Below are 18,791 nucleotides of genomic sequence, written 5' to 3'. Positions count from 1 at the left end.
CATAAAAATATGAATCTATTGGAGCAGATTGGAAGTTCATTCACTGCTATGTTGTTAATTCGACAACAACCTCATTTTTTTGAATTTGGTGAAGAAGAGATTTCAATCCTCTTGAATCCTAAGAATGAGGTTAATGTCAAAGTCATTACAACCATCCTCAGGTTTGATGCAGCCTTTTCCTTGGCTTTATACTTTGCTTATTTTGATTAAACCCAAGAAGCTAATACTTTTTTTTTTAATATAGTAATGTTATAGCAAATTTTCCGCAAAATATACAAAGCGTTTCATATATGCTCGATTCTCGTATTTCGGAAGTGCTTAGCAACAAAGAAGAAACCATAGAGAATGTTTGCAAGTGGTTGAAGCACATTCCTATGAATGACGCACGAGTTATTTTTACAGCATATTATGAGAAGTAAGCATCAAACCCTACTTGTTTTTTCTATTGCATTGCTAGAATTGTCTCAAACACAGTAATTATTCTTTATTGATTTAAATGCAGCTCACATTGGAGTCTGGTAGTCGTGGACATCCTTGTGAAGAAGTGCTTCTTTGCAAACTCAATGACATCCGTCCATGGCAATGTGTTAGAGTAAGTATAGACTACACTTGTTGTCACTTCTTGACATGTAGATTGATATGCAATGCACATATTCACTGTTGTTATATGTTTTGATATGCAGATCAGCTCGAAAATTAGTAGATGCTATCAACATAGTAATGCGACAATGTGACTTGGCACAACAAATAGAGTATATAACATGTCAGGTATCACATCAAGATAATAGCCACATCTATAATTGTGGATGGAGGGTGGGCTACAATTGCTTTTTGGTACTTGGTCAAATTTTTGAGATGCAAAATGACACCACACTATCAACATATACGGATTTGCATCTCTATGCATTCATAACATGTACCATTCGAGCAATCATTGATTGCGAAATGAATGCCATCAAAGAGTCAAAGAGGATAGATGACCTCAACTCTACAAACATGGCTTCATTAAAAGAATTGGGAAGCTCTTTCAATGTTAGGGTTATGATTCAACATAGACCTCAGTATCTTGAATTTGGGGGAGAAGAGATTTCAATTCTCTTTAGAGCTTCAAATGAGGTCAATAACAACGTTATGATGGCCATTCTCAGGTTTGATACAAACTTTTACTCTACTTGATAATTCAATATTTTGATTTAATCTAATAAGCTAATAAGCTAATATTCATTTATTTTGATTAAATCTAATAAGCTAATATTCATTTATTTGTTGGTGCAGTATAGTTATCTCATGATTTGGTAGAGTCGCACAAAATCGTGCGTATATGTTGGATTCCCTCCTTTCTCCTATACTTAGCGATAGCAGAAAGACAATAGCCGATGTTTGTAAATTATTACAGCCTTTACATTTACATGGCGTGCGAGTCCTATTTATGGCATATCATGAGATGTAAGTATCATGGCAACCTTTATTTTCATCTTGTACTGGCAACATTGTGTTAAATAATAATGGTTCTTAATTATTCGTGTAGGGAACATTGGAGTCTGGTGGTTTGGAACCTTGAAGACAACTATTATTGGTTTGTTAACTCCATTGCAGGCTTTCATGGCTCAGTGCAAACGTAAGTATTCTATTAATCTGTTGTTACTTCTATATTATGTACCTTATGTGATAGATACACTAAGTTTTTTTAATATGTCACGATGAGCAGGTCGATTGAGAAGTTGGTATCTGCTATCAGAGAAACAGGATAGTACAAAGACTCGGTAGACTTCCAAAAGCATTTAGTAGTAGAGCAGGAAGATGGGCATAGTTGTGGGTGGAGAGTTGCCTACAACTGCATGTTGATTTTCAAAGAAATTTTCTCACTTAAGCCACAGATCTCATCGGAAGACTCTTTGGAGCTCAAATATTCAGAGGAGGATATACAATTGTTTAGGGCTGAAATCATTCGAGACCTAATTGCTGCCATTAGAATACAACGTGCAACTGAAGCAATACCAGAGCTTCCCTTTAAGGAAGAGGAGACTGAGTCTACTATGAAAGCACTGCATACTACAGAAGAAGTAGAGACCCAATGTACATCTACAGCACCACAGCCTCCACTGGAAGCATCAGAAGAGTTGCCACTGCCTCCGCTTGCATTTAAGGAAGAGGATACTAAGTCTACTCCGAAAGCACTACATACTACAAAAGAAGTAGAGACCGAGTGTACATCTACAGCACCACAGCCTCCATTGGAAGCATCCGAAGAGTTGCCAGAGTCTCCACTAGAAGCATCACAAGAGTTGTGATGCATGTATGATGTTGTGTTTGTAGTTTTTGTTGATTATACACCAATTTGTGACTTATTACTTAAGTGGCATAATCATGATATTTATATAATTTCTTTATGCACACAATTTTATGATATGAATGTGTGATGATGTGATTATTTGGAAATAAATCCTTGTGTGATGAGAATTCTGATATGAATATGTGATGATGTAATATTTGTAATATATTTATTTCATGCACACAATTTTATGATATGAATGTGTGATGATGTGATTATTTGAAAATAAATCCTTGTGTGATGAGAATTTTGATATGAATATGTGATGATGTAATATTTGTAATATATTTCTTCATGCACACAATTTTATGATATGAATGTGTGATGATGTGATTATTTGGAAATAAATCCTTGTGTGATGAGAATTTTATTCAGTTGGACAGTCTCCACTCACTTAAAGTAGAGCATTCGCAATGCTTCTCTCACTTTATTCCAACCCTTATCCTTATCATCTCCACTCACTTAAAGTAGAGCATTCAATCTCCACTCGCTTTATTCCAACCCTTATCATAGTGAACACATCGTGCCACTCACTTTATTCCAACCCTTATCCTTATCGTAGTGAACACATCGTGCCTTAGTGCACTTGTATTCTTCCATCCTAGTCCTTCCACAAACACTCTCTTATTTCTTACATCCTAGTCCTTCTGAGTAACTTGTATTCTTCTATCCTAGTCCTTCCGCAAACACTCTCAGAGTCTTCTTTCATCCATCTTAATAACCAAGTATTCTTCTATCCTAGTTCTTCCACAAACACTCTCTTCTTTCATCCATCCTAGTGCTTCTCATTAACTTGTATTCTTCTTGTATTCTTCTATCCTAGTCCTTCCGCAAACACTCTCAGAGTCTTCTTTCATCCATCCTGATAACCAAGTATTCTTCTATCCTAGTTCTTCTGTAGACACTCTCTTCTTTCTTGCATCCTAGTGCTTCTCATTAACTTGTATTCTTCTATCCTAGTCCTTCCGCAAACACTCTCAGAGTCTGATAACCAAGTATTCTTCTATCCTAGTTCTTCCGCAGACACTCTCTTCTTTCTTGCACTGTAGTCCATCTCCCTTTCTTTATCATCTCCCCACCCATGGATGTCCTTGGCATTGTCGAAGACGTGGAGTTCGGAATTAACAATCTCAAAGAATGGATTGCTGACCAAGGAGCATAGAGAAAGGCCAGAATTCGACAAGGTTCTCCTTTGACACACATGGAGAGAGAGGAATTTGCTGCACAAAGGCACGCAGAGAGGGAGGAGACTCTCAAGATAGCAGACAGTGAAAGACTTCTAAGACGTATGATAAAAGCACGACAAGATCTATTAGACTTCTTAAGTAACCTGCGTTATCGCAGCTCTCGTCATGGGCGGTTTGATGCGGATGCTGAGAGAACAATAAGAGCCTCTCAGAGAAATTATAAAGAAACAATTTGTGATTGCTTAAACTTCTTCTTCACATGTAATTATGTTGAGGATACAGCTGTGGAGGCAGTGAAGGATTGGGTTGTTGAGAAGATAAGAGAAACCAATGATGAGATCTTCTAGACTTAGATAAGAGAGACTGTATTAAGGTGTTTTTTGACACCATATGGCTTTGTATTAAGGTGTTTTTTGACACCATATGGCTTTGAGTAATATGATCTACTTCTTGTACAAATGTGATGTTAAGATTATGTTAAGAGAGACTGTATTAAGGTGTTTTTTGACACCATATGGCTTTGAGTAATATGATCTACTTCTTTACAAATGTGATGTGCTCTTTTTTGAAATGTACTCTAGTTTTCATAACATGTCATGCCATTTTTTCTAATTTGATTTTTTAAAATCTTACTTTTTTGTCTCTTTTAACAATGTGATGTACTCTATTTTTAACATCTCACATCATTTTTTCTAATTTGATGTTTTTAAATCTTCATTTTTGACTCAATGTTTTGTTTTATAAGAGCCTCTTTTTTTGAAATGTTTTATCCAGAATTATCTCACAAAATGAATTTGGACAGTGCAAGAGTCCAAAATTAATGAAATAGGTGTTTTGCTTAATTAGGACATGGGCAATTATAATAATGATGGTTGAAATCAACCAACATGCTGGCACTTCAAGTTACTACTAGTTATTGGATCACATGCATGATCTCTAATTATCCATACTACCAAAACCAATTAGTGAGCACTAGTTTTAGTCAAGGCCCTTGTAACCCTTCTAAGTTATGTTATGCTCAACTTCATAGATTTGGTTATGTAATGTAACATAGTAGTAGTTGGGAAAAATTATGGACCAAAGAGCATCGAAAATAGGAGGATTAAGTATCAGTCCTCAAATTTCATTTAATATTAAGCAAGATGACTTAACTTCATTGCTTTTTAGCCATTTGGCTTGCAACCACTTAAATAAAAACTGGGCTCATACAGCCACCTAGCTTGCATGACGGCATGACCATATGATTAGCCACTAAAGTTTGCAATGTGATTCAAAGGGGATTTGGGGGTTTCCCCTTTTCCCCCTTCAAAATGAAGGGCTATGTTGGAAAAAACTTCTTGTAGTGTTCCTTAATAGGCAGCTAATTGCTCTCGTGATGACTATAGTTTGATCAAAGTAGCCTATTTCTCATTGTAGTAGCTCACTGGACCTGGCTATTTAAGTGCTATGTAGCATCACCAACTTCTCAATGCTTCACCCTTATCATCTTCACAACCCTCGTTGACTTCACATTCCTCCACCCTCATCTCCTAATCAACCCTCTAGCCATACTTCCCACTCCATCCTCATCTTCACCCTTGAGATCAACCAAATCCTATGTCCCCCCTCCAACTGAGCTCCAACTTATGTTCTTATTCCTAGTTGTCTCCAAAGCAATGGCAGTTCTCTCCCATTGACCATAGAGTGGGCGATATTCTATAAGACTGTAGTTAGTCAAGAAATCTACCTCATTCAATCTACATGAGTCCCACATCACTAAAGTTTTTAGGTGATGAATCAACTTGAAGGTCATACTTGAGTAGCTCACCAGTTAAGCAAAGCATTTCTTACTGAGTTGACCTTTCTTATAGCAACATAACACCAACTTTTCATAATCTAATCTTGTTGATATATACAAACGTGTTATGAATTTTGGTTGGGCTTTAGGATTGTGACTTTAGGATTGGCCTTAATTTAACATCCTTAAAAAATGGTTTGTATAGATTTGATTGGTGGGCTCGATTATTGCAAGTGGTCGACATGGGCCACAACATCTACAGTATAATTTTAGCCATCGTAATGTTCACATACCAGCTAGCATGGTGGTTGCAGTAGGTCTTATGAATATGAGATTATTAATATATATCCAAAATCAATATGAATTTTTATCTTATGAATACTAGTCTTGTTTGAAAAAACTCGATGTTTATTTTGGGATTGTCCTTAATTTTAAGGGCTTTAGAAAATGTTTTGCATACAAAGTTGGCTAGTTATAGCCATTGCAATGGACTTGACCATCATGGTGGTTGACATGGCCATTGTACCTACTACATAATTTTAGCCATCATGGTGGTTGTGTGCAATGCCATGTGTTCTACATCACCAACCATCATGGTTGTTGTAGTACGTCTTATGAATATTTTTAACATATACAAACCTGTTATGAATTTTCGTTGTACCAATACTAGTGTTATGAATTTTGGTCCTATGAATACTAGTATTATTTACAAAATCCCAATATTTATATGGATACAATCCTAGTTAAAATTTATGATTGCCCTTGATGTCCTCAAGATCGACCTTAATTGAAAGTCTTTACTTGGATGGTTACAACCATCGTATTGGTGGGATTGATCGAGGATGACCATCCTAGTTGTTGACATCAGCCATAGTGCCTATAGTATAATTTTAGTCAGCAAAGTGGTCACATTAGTGCCATGTGTTTCACATCACCAAGTAGTATGTTGATTGATTCAGAGCTAACATGCCCATAGAGATGCTCTATCGAGCACAGTGGTTGACATGGACCACCAAGAATCCTATCCATGGCTTCAAAGATGCTTGAATAGTGCCATGTGCAAGCACCAACATGGTGGTCAGAGACTACAATGGCATGTCACCGTGTACAATACATGTGAAGGCACCAACATCATGGCATGTATAACAGTCATAATAGACCTTATGATGCTACAGGGGTTGGTACAATAAAGGGGGCTACAATGATGGTGGGCTGGACCTAAAATTTTTGAAACGGAACTCTCCCTTTCATGTCCAAAAAAAAAGAAGACAGCATGTGTGCTATCCCATGTCATGTGACCTTCCTGTTATTTGTAATCCCGCCTACTAAAACACATTGTGACATGACCCAAAAGTGGTTCTACAATTGGAGACACCCAATCGTGCATCAACTCATCACCCTGGGCTATGCAATACTAGATAGCATTGACTTGAGGTAGTGGAAGACTAGGTCACAATCCATTTGACCAAACAATCAAGACCTTTTGAAGTTATTCATTTAAAGATGATGCGACGTTAGTAAGGTATAAGGGCATCTCATTGTGCCAGTGATCTTGGCCCCAAAATTGTGCTAAATTTCTATTATCGTTAGCTGATGGTTTAACTTTGTAGATCAACTCTACTTTTCTTGAATCCATGGCATCTTGTTCATGTAGCTTAGGAGATTTTCAGTTTGGACATAGCCTCATTTTTCTTCCAAATCTCACTTAGATGCTTGATGTTCTCGAGAAAAGGCCGGTAATTATAGATGATTTGCTTGGGTTAGAGACTTGGAAAATCACTATTGGAAAGACATTGGATAGGTCAGAATGGCTTGATGAGATTGGGTTGCTAGAGCACCTGTATCATCCTTAAAAGTGTGAGATCTAGCAACAAACTCCTTGAGATTCAACTTCTCTTCTTTCCTTCTTGATCGTCTCCATTCATGGTGTTTGTCAATCTTCATCTTCCAAACCACTTTTGTGCAAATCAAAGAAAAGCGAGTCTTCATTGGACTTAATTTGGTTTTACTCTTTATTGGACTCAATTCGGTTTTACTTCAACTTGCATTAATGCTTGGCTTTATGGTGCACTAGTACTTTAGTAGCCCAAATCATGGATTTGACCATTTGTTTAAAAGCCATATTTGCATTCTGTAGGTGCAACAAAAAAATTTAGATTTGAGCATAAATAATGAATAAAGAAAGGATTTAGGACTCTATATCTGGTCCATTGACTTGTGTCAAAACTTGACTATGTATTCATTGATCGCAAAATCCTTTCGGTAGATTCAAAATATCTTTGACAAAATTTAGAGTGTGAGGGTCGCATCCTAGCATCTCACTAGAAATGTGTTGCGTAAGGCATCAAAGTGATAAAATTCATGTTTCCATATTGTTCTACTCAAAACATTGTCATTTTATACAAAAAAAAACATCCTTTTTTTAGGCTTGATCTTCTTGCACTATAGCTAAAGCATTGGCCTTCCATGCATTTTCAAACAAAATGATGTTAGCATTAGAATCCTTTGGTTAAAACCAAAAATAATTCGGGTACTTTATCGTCTTTGATTGGTTGCTAAGGCTATCCACATGGGTGATGACAGGGAATGTAACAATCTCATAGTGATAGAACTATATTGCGAAAGAGTCCATCAATGGGTCCAATAGTGACATAGATGCAATAACAACAAAATGGAAACATAAGGGTACTGAATCCTTGTTGAAATCCCCTTTGAATGAAAAACTACTACTTCTCTCACAGCATAATTAGAGTGCAATGGAATGTTGTTGATCTTAGTGGTGATAATGCTCATCATTAGAAATCCATTCACATTCTTTTTGCTATTGTGTGGTCACCGAAGTGCTAATGGGATTTTACTTGGATAACAAAGATTACATTTTCATCCAAACATCAATTCATTCTAAAAACTAAGCCACCATCTTGCAAGAAAGGAGGACAACAACATACAAACTCACAAACAAGACGAGTGAGGTTCTTTCACTGGGAGCTAGGCATTGGTTCAACTGAACCCATTCCTAAGGAGAAGATCTTAAAGGAACGCTTTCAAGTTTGAAAGTGTGTAAGGGAAACAAAAACAAATATGGAGGTGTATATGTATAAGATGATTCGTTATTGTGTAGATACATGGAGTAAATATTGATGAGTAAACACATGTGAGGATTGGTTATTATGTAAATGCAAAGTTGAAAATATGTTCTCTTGGGCACTCATGTATATAAAGGATGCATGCTTGTGACATAAAACTTACATTGATTTATTTAAGGTTACACAACATATCTTCTCATAGGTAGAGGCCATCTAAATTCATACTAAAATGTATAGGACGAGGGTAAAAAATACACCTTTTCAAATTTCACATTATATAAGGGATAATTGACCCAAAAAATAAGTAAGGGTACATAAAATAGAGAAAAAATGCTTAAAGAGATAAATTTTAGATACATTTTGAACGCACTATATACACAGGGCTTTTGAAACCCCCAAGTATATATGTTCCAACTATCTCAATCATTTCTACCTCCAAGTATCAATGCCTTCCATTGAAGCTGAGCCTCATTAGCATTCAAAATCATAACCCTTCTTCTATTTAGGTTGACTTTCATATCTCAAATCTTGTAAAAGGCTTGCAAGGATATCAATTGTCTTCTTAGTCCTTGATGTTTGATATCAACATTATATCAATTGATTAAAGCAAGCTGGGTATGATGCACTATGCAAAAGTTGACCCTCATCCTCCCAATATGTCTATAGGGGAGGATAGCTCGTCTATGTATAGAGCAAATAGGGTGGGGGAGAGGGGTTATCTCTACTTCACTCTAATGGTGCTACTTACCTCCCTTAGATTCTCCCTCTATTTTCTACACTCTACTAATAGGGTGGGGGAGGGGGGCTATTTCTGCTTCACTCTAATGGTGCTACTCACCACCCTTAGATTCTCCCTTTATTGTCTAGAACACTCTACTAGTGACCCTCTCATATTAGGTCATAGCTTCCCATGCATCATTTTAGTCCTTATCCAAGGCATGAAGGCATGCTATGACTTGATCTCATGGTACAAAATCAAAATCCTTTCAAATATCCACAAAGCAACAATATATACTTTGTTTCCAAAATTATACATCTTCTATAATGTCTTGCAATGGAAAGATGTGATCCCAGATGGAGTGATCCCATCGAAACGTGTTGCCCTACCACTTGCATGCCTTCTCTCTCAATGTCTTTGCTAATGTGTATCTCAAAAACCAATCCTTATACCTTGGCCATCAATAGATTACCATACTAGTCCTATAGCTGTCTACCATGATCATACCCTTGCTTTGTGATGGTTTTCTTTGTACAAAAAGTAGGAAGGCCTATGCAAAAATATTCATTAGATACTTGGATCAAAAAAAGTATTTTCCATTCATGGTTTAGGAGAAATACTTTTGTATTATTTGAAACTCACCCTCTCTCCTCCATTATTACCTACCCTATGTCCTTATGCTAATCAAGTTCTTCTCTCCTTAATCCCCTTCTTTTCACCTTTACATAGATCCAAGTCATCCTAAGATTTTTCCCTGTTGTAAAATGAAATGAAAGTGATGCATAAGCCTAGATAATACATGCAAAGAGATTAAGTTATGATTGGAGAAAGTAAGTTCTAGGATTATATGCTAGCATTCTTGTGTTCATGATGTATACATCCAAACCTCCATGAGCATAATGCACACTCCCATTAGCTATACTTTTCTTGGAACAACATGCAAAAAAAAAAGTGCAGAATGCATGCAATAATACAAAGGCCCTATATTTGATGTTTCACAAGGTGTGAAATATAAGACTCCACCCTCTGGAAATATTTTCTTAAGACATTCTTGGGGGATAAATTTCTCATATCATCCTTCTAGATCTTGTGAAGTCAAATATCTACATTAGTGGATTACCTAATCAATGTTAGTAATTCTAATAGGATCTGAAAAGGCATGTTTGAATCGATTGATTCAGTCGGAATCCCTGAACGTTGGAAGTTATGCTGGCCTATATGATGCATGTTTCAATGCAATACAATTATCTTTTCTTGATTAGCTCTCTCTGGTGTCTCTTTCTTCTACCTTCATTTCGTCTAGTATCTTCCTTGTAGAGTTCATAATCAAACATGGTATCAGAGCCTGACTTGCTATGCTGAGCGTGACATACGTGACAATTAAGTGATGCTCCATTTCGACGATGGTGGATAAGCATTGAGTTTAAGATTGTGGTGCTAGGAATGCCATAATTATTCCTTCCACGTCAGAATTATTGAGGAAGTCAACTGATTGAATGGCCTTTCCATCGACTTCTTAGAGTCCCTGAAGGAATATCGATGCGTTGATCGATTTGATGGAACCAATTACCACCTGTGGAAGCTGCGCATCACTACAACACTCCAAGCAAAAGGCTCATGAAAGACCGTGTTGGGAGACAATGTTAAGCAACCAAAAGAAGAGGCAAACAAACTTGCTTTGTGGGATACTCAAGGTGCAAAGGCTAGGCAAGAAATCTTCTATCAATTGACAAATACCCAACTTTTAATGTCAATAGCGCTAAATCTTCCAAGGAAGTGTGGGACCTGCTCGCAACCCTTTATGAAACAAAATCATTAGCAAACAAGACTTACTTGAGGCGCCAACTACTCAATCTCATGATGGACGAAGAGGACTCAATTAATACACACATATCGCAAGACCTTCACGAAACAGTTGGCATCAATTGGAATGACAATTGAGGAGGATGAGGAGTGCATTATGTTTTTGAATTCATTGCCTCAATCCTACGATCATCTCAACATCATGCTAAGTGCTTGCTAAGCACTACTGAAGAAATGAACTTTAAAGAGCTGACCAATATAATATTGGATGAAGAGATACGATAGAAGCAGAATAAAGCCAAAGACAGGTATTCAAATGGCCTTATTTGTAGGTGGAAGACAATACAAGAAGAAAGAAAGCACTAAAGCTACAAGCTCATGGAATGGAGTTGGCCAAGTTGACATGAGCAAGCATGAATGCTTCTACTGTGGGAAGCTCAGACACTTTACTCGAAACTGCAGAAAGAAGATGGAAGACTGGAAGACCGAGAGGGCTGAAGCCAATGCAATGATTGTGGAGAAAGAATCAACTTTGAGGTTTTTCTAAAGCTAATTATTCTTTTGAATGATAGAATCTAGAATGTTAGATGGATTGTAAGATGGAGGGTGATGAGGTTTGACTTACAGGAGGGTGTTAGAACATTGTGATTTGTTAGATGTTGTTAAGTCAAACATATACATTAGTGGATTATGTAATTAATGTTAGTGATTCTAATAAGATCTGAAAAGGCATGTTAGAATCGATTGATTCAGTTATAACTCTTGAACGTTAGAAGTTATGTCGGCCTATACTCGGCCTATATGGTGCACGTTTCAATGCAATACAATCATCTTTTCTTGATCAGATCTTTTTTGTCTCTCTTTCTTCTACCTTTATTTTGTCTAGTATCTTCCTTGTAGAGTTCATAACATGGTATTAGAGCCTGACATACATGACAATGGAGTGATGCTCCAATTTGACGATGGTGGATGAGCATTGCACCTGAGAGCGGAGTGGTTCTAGGAATGCCATAATGATTCCTTCCACGTCAGAATTATTGAGGAAGTCAACTAAATAAATGGCCTCTCCATCGACTACCTTAGAATCCCTAAAGGAATATCAATTCATTGATCGATTTAATGGAATCAATTACCACCTGTGGAAGCTGCATAGTACTACAATGCTCCAAGCAAAAGGCTTATGGAAGACCATGTCGGGAGACAATGATAAGCCACCAAACATTAGGGAAGATTTGGGGTCTCAAAAGGGCCTCATAAGGAATGGATTAAGTTAATTGGAATTGAACCCACGATTGTAACCCATGGTCTAAGGGTCCCGTAGCATTGACTCAACTAACATGGTTACCTTTATTTTGAATTTGGGAAACCTTGACCTTTCGATGGAGATGGATGGTGGATTGATCAAAGGCCTAGGATGCTCAAAATGGTGAGAGACTTAAGGGAGGCACCTTTGGTAGGCTCACAAATAGGAGGGGTATTAAAGTGGGAGAAGGCACCTTTAGTTGTCGACCATTGAATCTTGAGTAGATTCATGGTGGAGATGGGTTAGACAAATGAAGGGTGGAGATGGAGGCGCATTTTGGAGGGTGGAGATGCATTTATGCAATTGGATGGCTAGGATTGAAGCGCATAATCAATGGCTCAGATTGGAGCACATGTTTGGTGCATTTCTCCCCTCGGATCTCCTTCAAATCAAATGGATGGCCCGGATTGAAGCACCTTTTTGGTCCATCTCCTCCCTTGGATCTCTTTTAAATCAATGTCTCGGATTGAAGCACCTTTTGCTTTCATGTCCTCCCTTGGATCTTCTACAAATCAATGGCTAAGATTGTGGATCTTGCTTCTTTCATCTCATCCCTTGGATCCATTACTTGATCAAGGGCTTATATTTGATCCCTCTAATCCTTTGATAGTATCCCTTAGATCTACCCCTTGATCTACTGGCCAAGAGTGCTCTAGCATAAATTTGAATGTGACCCTTGGATTATAGCACAAATTTGAATGTGACCCTTGGATTAGAGATCAAATCAATGGCTAGGAATGAGGACCATGGGTCCAAACCATAGGTGAGAGGTCTCGCTACCCATAATGCTCAACTTGGCCTATTATACACCTCAACACACCATTGCCCCACAAAAAGAAGCACTCTCATTGGTGCATCTCAAATCTCTCTAATTCTTTGAAATTAGGAAACACTAGTTGGAGGCCCTTTTGAGACCCCATTTCTCCCCTAATGAGAAGAGGTAGACGAACTTGCTATGTGGGAATGTCAAGATGCAAAGGCCAGGCAAAAAATATTCTATCAATGGAGAAATACCCAACTCTTGCATGTCAATAGCGCTAAATCTTCCAAGGAAGCATGGGACCTACTCGCAACCCTTTATGAAACAAAATCATTGGCAAAAAAGACTTAGTTGAGGTGCCAACTACTCAATCTCAAGATGGATGAAGAGGATTTTGAATTCATTGCCTAAATCCTACGATCATCTCAACGTCATGCTAAGCCCTATTACTGAAGAAATGAAGTTCAAAGAGTTGACCAGTATAATATTGCAAGAAGAGATCTGATAGAAGCAAAATGAAGCCAAAGACAAAGGTATTCAAATGGCCTTATTTGCAGGTGGAAGGCAATACAAGAAGAAAGAAAGCACTCAAGTTACAAGCTCATGGAATGGAGCTAGCCACGTTGACATGAGCAAGCATGAATGCTTCTACTATGGGAAGCTCAGACCCTTTGCTCAAAAGTACAGAAAGAAGATGGAAGACCAGAAGACTGAGAGGGCTGAAGCCAATGCAATGACCGTGGAGAAAGAATCAGCTTTGAAGTTTTTCTAAAGCTAATTATTGTGATGAATGATAGATAGAATGTTAGATGGATAGATTGTAAGATAGAGGATGATGATGTTTGACTTAAATGGGAGGGTATTAAAACATTGTGACTCATTAGATGTTAAGTCAAACATTTACATTAGTGTATTATGTAATCAATGTTAGTGATTCTAATAAGATCTAAAAAGGCATGTTTGAATCGATTGATTCAGTTGTAACGCCTGAACGTTGGAAGTTATGCCCGCCTATATGATGCACGTTTCAATGCAGTACAATCATCTTTTCTTCTAGTCTCTCTTTATTATGCCTTCATTTCATCTAGTATCTTCCTTTTAGAGTTCATAATCGAACACTATGATCACTAAGGATGTTATTCATTTGATTACATGGTTGATACTATCAACTAGCAACCATGTGGCTCGATCAACCCAACAGGCAACATATTTGCTGACATAGATTCAACCTGCTAGCCAATCATTAAGATTTGATTATTGTCTACACTCTAGAAAGTGAGGTTAATAAGAGAGAGAGAGAGAGAGAGAGAGAGAGAGAGAGAGAGAGAACCTGCAAAGTTACACCCAAGTTGCAGTAAGGTTGTCTCGGTGACAGTTAAGCTTGAAATAGGAGGTTGCGCCATTATGACCCCTACCCTTGAGGATGACTTTATACTCGAGGATACCTGAGAATCTGGAAAGTTTGCTGCCAACGTAGTATTGCCTTGCATCCTGTCCATCTGGATAAGCTTCCAGATCAAGGTTAAGGAAAGTGATGTTTAGAAAAGCACACCATGCTTCATTAAATCCAATGCAATGACATGAGGTTGGCCTACCTTCGTTCTAAGCGTCTCATTTTGTTGACAAATCAAACCCTCCTGAGAAGACAAGTCAAACGTTGTAAAAATGCTGACAACGCAAGCACACAATCATCACCTTTCAAACACTCTAGTAAGGAAGCATGTGATGGTTGTAATCATCCAGAAACATAACTAATTACGAACTTGTCTAATATGCTCTTGTAGTTCTTCCATCAGCAATTGAGTCTGCCCAGCAATTTAATGGAGTTTGAACATGATGATGCCAAATTAAGGCTAGCAACGTTCTATAGAAAGTAAAGGATGGTGAAAGAATAATTTGATTTTAGTGCAAATAGAGACAAAGTATGTTAAAAATAGACTGCCAACCTTTCTTGCCCTCAATCGGTCTCTGTGCCATATTCTAATTGTCTTTCTAGCTTTTGCAAATCCTTTAGTGATAATCCTACCAAATTTTCTCCCATCATGTACCTGCAGTATTATCAAAAGGTTAGAAGGCTTAAGGTGCAATCCCGTTGCAATCTTTATAACTTGCACGAAGTGATCACTAGAACAACATTAATATATTAAAGCCACGACGAAACCTTCAATGCATAAAAGCATTGCGGCAATCATTGCAAAACATAGGTCTCACCTTAGTTCCTTTTGCATGAAAGCCAAATGCTCCTTTAATTTGAATGCCTCATGCTGCAGTATCATCTGAGGTAAGATATCGAACATCAACATTAAAATCCCCATAATTGCTGAATAATTTGTTTTGACATTGAAGCACTAGAGAGAGAATCATCACTAGAGATTATCCTTTCCTTAAGATTCACAAAGCCACAATTTATAGTCACACCTTCTTCAATAAATATAACCACAAAATGATAGATATATATCAACACAACATGTCTTCTGTTGGTTGCGTGATAGATAAGCGTATTTGAACACGCATATAGCATTAGCTCTCAAAACACCCCCTTCTTCCTTTTAGCTAATATCACATAAATACTTCGATTCTGTATACTTATACTACAAATATAATAATAATATAATATTGGAATTCTAATTTTCAAATTTCATAATATTGCCGAATAAAATTCAGATTTATTAGTACATTCTTTTTAAGTATTAAAATTCTAACCCAAACAAATGCAATCATCCTTAATGCAATATGGATCGGTCCGTTGTTTTGGATGGAACTAGCTTTCTTCCCAATGGCTATGATTGAAAAACCTTTTTAATGAAAAGGAGATGGCTTAGTGCAAAGAGACAACGTAATACCAAATAAGATACACAAACATTATAACAACTTGATGGCTATACAAGGAATGATAATGTATTTGAAATATATCCTAGACGAATGATTGCATAGATTAATTCAAACATCTTGGAAAATGAGAGGCATTTGAAAATTTTATTACATCATTTAAATTTAATGGTAAGGCTTGCCCACTACGTTTCCAAATGTATGAATTAGAAAGATGATAGATAGAACAATTCAAACTCTTCTCGTTGTTCAGGGGCATCTTGATTTGGACCCGTTTTTCTTGTCCAAAATCAACAAGCTCTACACAGACTCGGAGCCACTCAACATCAACACACGCTCGTAATTGACAAGGCAATGTCCGCTTCCCAACTCCCACAAAACAAAACATACAGTTTTTTGGCGTTGGATAATCATTGAGAGCTTCCAAAGACGGTTGTTCGTGTCGATGGGTACTACGCAATGACAGAGGTTTGGAAACTTTTGGGATACCTCTCAAGCAACTTTCAAGAGGGTGCTTGATTGATTACAATCGAAGGAGAATCTAAATGGTGGGGATAGATGCTACGTGATAGATTGGAAGCGTGCACTCTAAGATTACGAAACACCTTGTAGAAAATTTGTGGCTTCGGATACTCCAAACACAAATTTTCGGGCTTGGTCGTAGGGGCTAGGCTTGGTCATTCGGATGAGTGGGTTGATCTGGGTTTCCATCGTTGGACTCATCTGCTTCTGCGTCGTCATCAAAATCGCTCTCTTGGTCTTCATCAGAATCTTCGTGATCATCAGCGTCTTCTCAATGATCGCCATCATGGTCTTCATGATCATTGCTATCTTGTGCATCTTCAGTTCCGTCTCATTGTTGATCGTTGCCGTCTTCAGATTGATCAGTATCATCTGCCGGAGTGTCATCTGGGTCTTCATCTGAATCGTCCTCATCTTCTTCCTCGGATTTGTCTTGATCATCTTGGTCATCTTGATCATCACTAGCTTGGTCTTCATCTTCGTGATCATGCGCCTCTCGTCTGGGTCATTTGTGTCGTCACGCTCTTCTTGATTGCCATCATCTTCTGGTGCTGGTTCGTCTTGGGCTACAGCTGCAATTCGATCGTAGTCTTGTGCATCAACAGGCGGACCATTGTATCCTGTTCTGCATGCAACGTAGCCTACCACTACAGATTTGTGCTGTTTAGTTTTGTAGTCATCTGACGGATCCGAATTGCCAGAGCGGAATTTCTTGAATTGCGATTCAGCTTTTTCACCCGGATGAAAGGGTACGTCTATCTCGATGCACAGAAAAAGTGAATTCTTTTTCTTGACTTTTGGATCGACCCTTCGTTTTGCATAATTGACGATAACAGGATCATTCGTAGGGTTGTAGAAGTTAGCCTTTGGAATAGAGGCGTTGAATGACCCAAATTTACCATCAAACAGGCGTACAGTTTGCTGCAGGTCGATGCTTGCATTTGTTTTGGCTTTTGCGCCATTTTGATGCTCTTTCTCTTTCGAATCTTTGATTTTCCCTTCAATTCGGGACTTTTGTGCGTCTGCGCGGGTCTGTGTTTCCGCGTTGGACAGATTTGTGTCCATTTCGTCTCCTACTTGTGGCTGGAGGTGACCTTTGGTCGGCAGATTTGTGTGCTCTACCTTTCGATATTGCCCATCGGTGGGGCTCTTGTGCCCTTCGTTGAGGGTCTTTTCTTGGATGCAATTTGCATTGTTTCTAGGCTTTTGCGCCGTGTGCAGGTCTAAGTAAACTGCACATTGATTTTGCCCATTGATTATGGGCTTTCGCAGGACTTTGTTCAACGAGATAATGCTCACGTTGCAATAGATAATGCTTGCCATGGCAATCAGAGTCCAAAGTTCAAAAAGCAAACACAATCTGCTCTCAGAGTAGGTGATTACAAGAATGGATCCAGGTGTAGATGCAGCGAGAATGGCTCCACAGAGGAGAAAGGCGAGGAGGCTGAGTTGCAGACTTTCTTTTATTGTGGTACATTGGGAGTGCCAATGCCTTTTGCATTACGAGAAAGAAAGTTAAACATTTGCTCATGGTTTTTAGCTGTGTATATTGCCTCTTATGTCGTCCCTATTCTTCGCTCTCTGTGGCTTGCCACGGGCTCCCCACTAGTCTCTATTATTGAGAGGTTTCAGTTTTGCCAGTTACGATAAAATCTCCAAATATGTATGCATTTTGTACGCACGCTATCTCGTTCCCCACATTCATATCCAAACTTCCCAATCTCCTCAGCCCCAATCGTGTAATTCGTACACCCTGCACCATTTCTTGACTCCTTGCAAACTAGCTAGCTCTATGCATCTCCTTTCTATGTTTGAAGCACGAACGTCCATATTATTCAAGCATCTACACAGATACAAAGCAAACAACCGGTTTGGCTCCACGTGGTAAATTCTCGCTCCTCGGCTTTCTATATGATTTCTTGGATTCGCCTCCAATATAGAACCTCGGTCGTGTGGTCATCTTTTTCTGCCACAACAAAGAGACGAGCAGAGCGATCTCCATCCCCCGAACACCATCCAAAATGACGATGGAGAGTATCTCCCACCAAAGAGAGGAAGTGACAAGGTCCAATTCAAGCTAATGAATTATGAAATCAACCTGCGAGCGGGTCAATTTATGATGCCAGCAAGAGCAGAAGAAACCAAGGGCTCGAACCTTGAAGACCTTGGTGAAGACAAAGATCTAGCCCAAGGCAAATCAAAATACTAGAAAAAAATCTAAAGAAACCGTTGGCAACCCCAACCCTTCAGTCAATGTCGCTCACGCTGGCCACAACTCGAAGATTTCGTTGAGAAAATTTGTTCATGAGACACCTTCAAAACCTTACATTGTTGGCCTATCTTATTCCTCTGTGCATGTAGACCCTCGCATTGATCCGAAGGTAAAGAAAACGACGTCTCTTTTTATGTGCATTTCGATCGATACCCCTTTCCATCATGGGGAGAAAGATTCTGGCCAAGACAAAGAGCATGCA

At 38.3% G+C, this 18,791-nt stretch overlaps 1 protein-coding gene across 1 annotated transcript in view; it reads right to left on the bottom strand.

The window, feature by feature from the left end:
* LOC147887081 (MADS-box transcription factor 6-like) overlaps window positions 1-18,791 on the bottom strand; it is a 193,723-nt gene that overhangs the window by 38,038 nt on the left and 136,894 nt on the right. The window contains exon 6 of the mRNA XM_087394219.1: window positions 14,297-14,474. Coding sequence (XP_087250345.1) covers window positions 14,297-14,474 — 178 coding nt within the window. The remainder of the gene's footprint in view (window positions 1-14,296; window positions 14,475-18,791) is intronic.

The sequence above is a fragment of the Dipteris shenzhenensis genome, chromosome 23 (assembly GCF_047967505.1).
Source record: "Dipteris shenzhenensis isolate YYH24624 ecotype China chromosome 23, Dip_SZ_1.0, whole genome shotgun sequence".
NCBI classification, from domain to species: domain Eukaryota; kingdom Viridiplantae; phylum Streptophyta; class Polypodiopsida; order Gleicheniales; family Dipteridaceae; genus Dipteris; species Dipteris shenzhenensis.
Note: the sequence above shows the minus strand (reverse complement) of the source record. Positions and strands in the feature narration are given on the sequence as shown.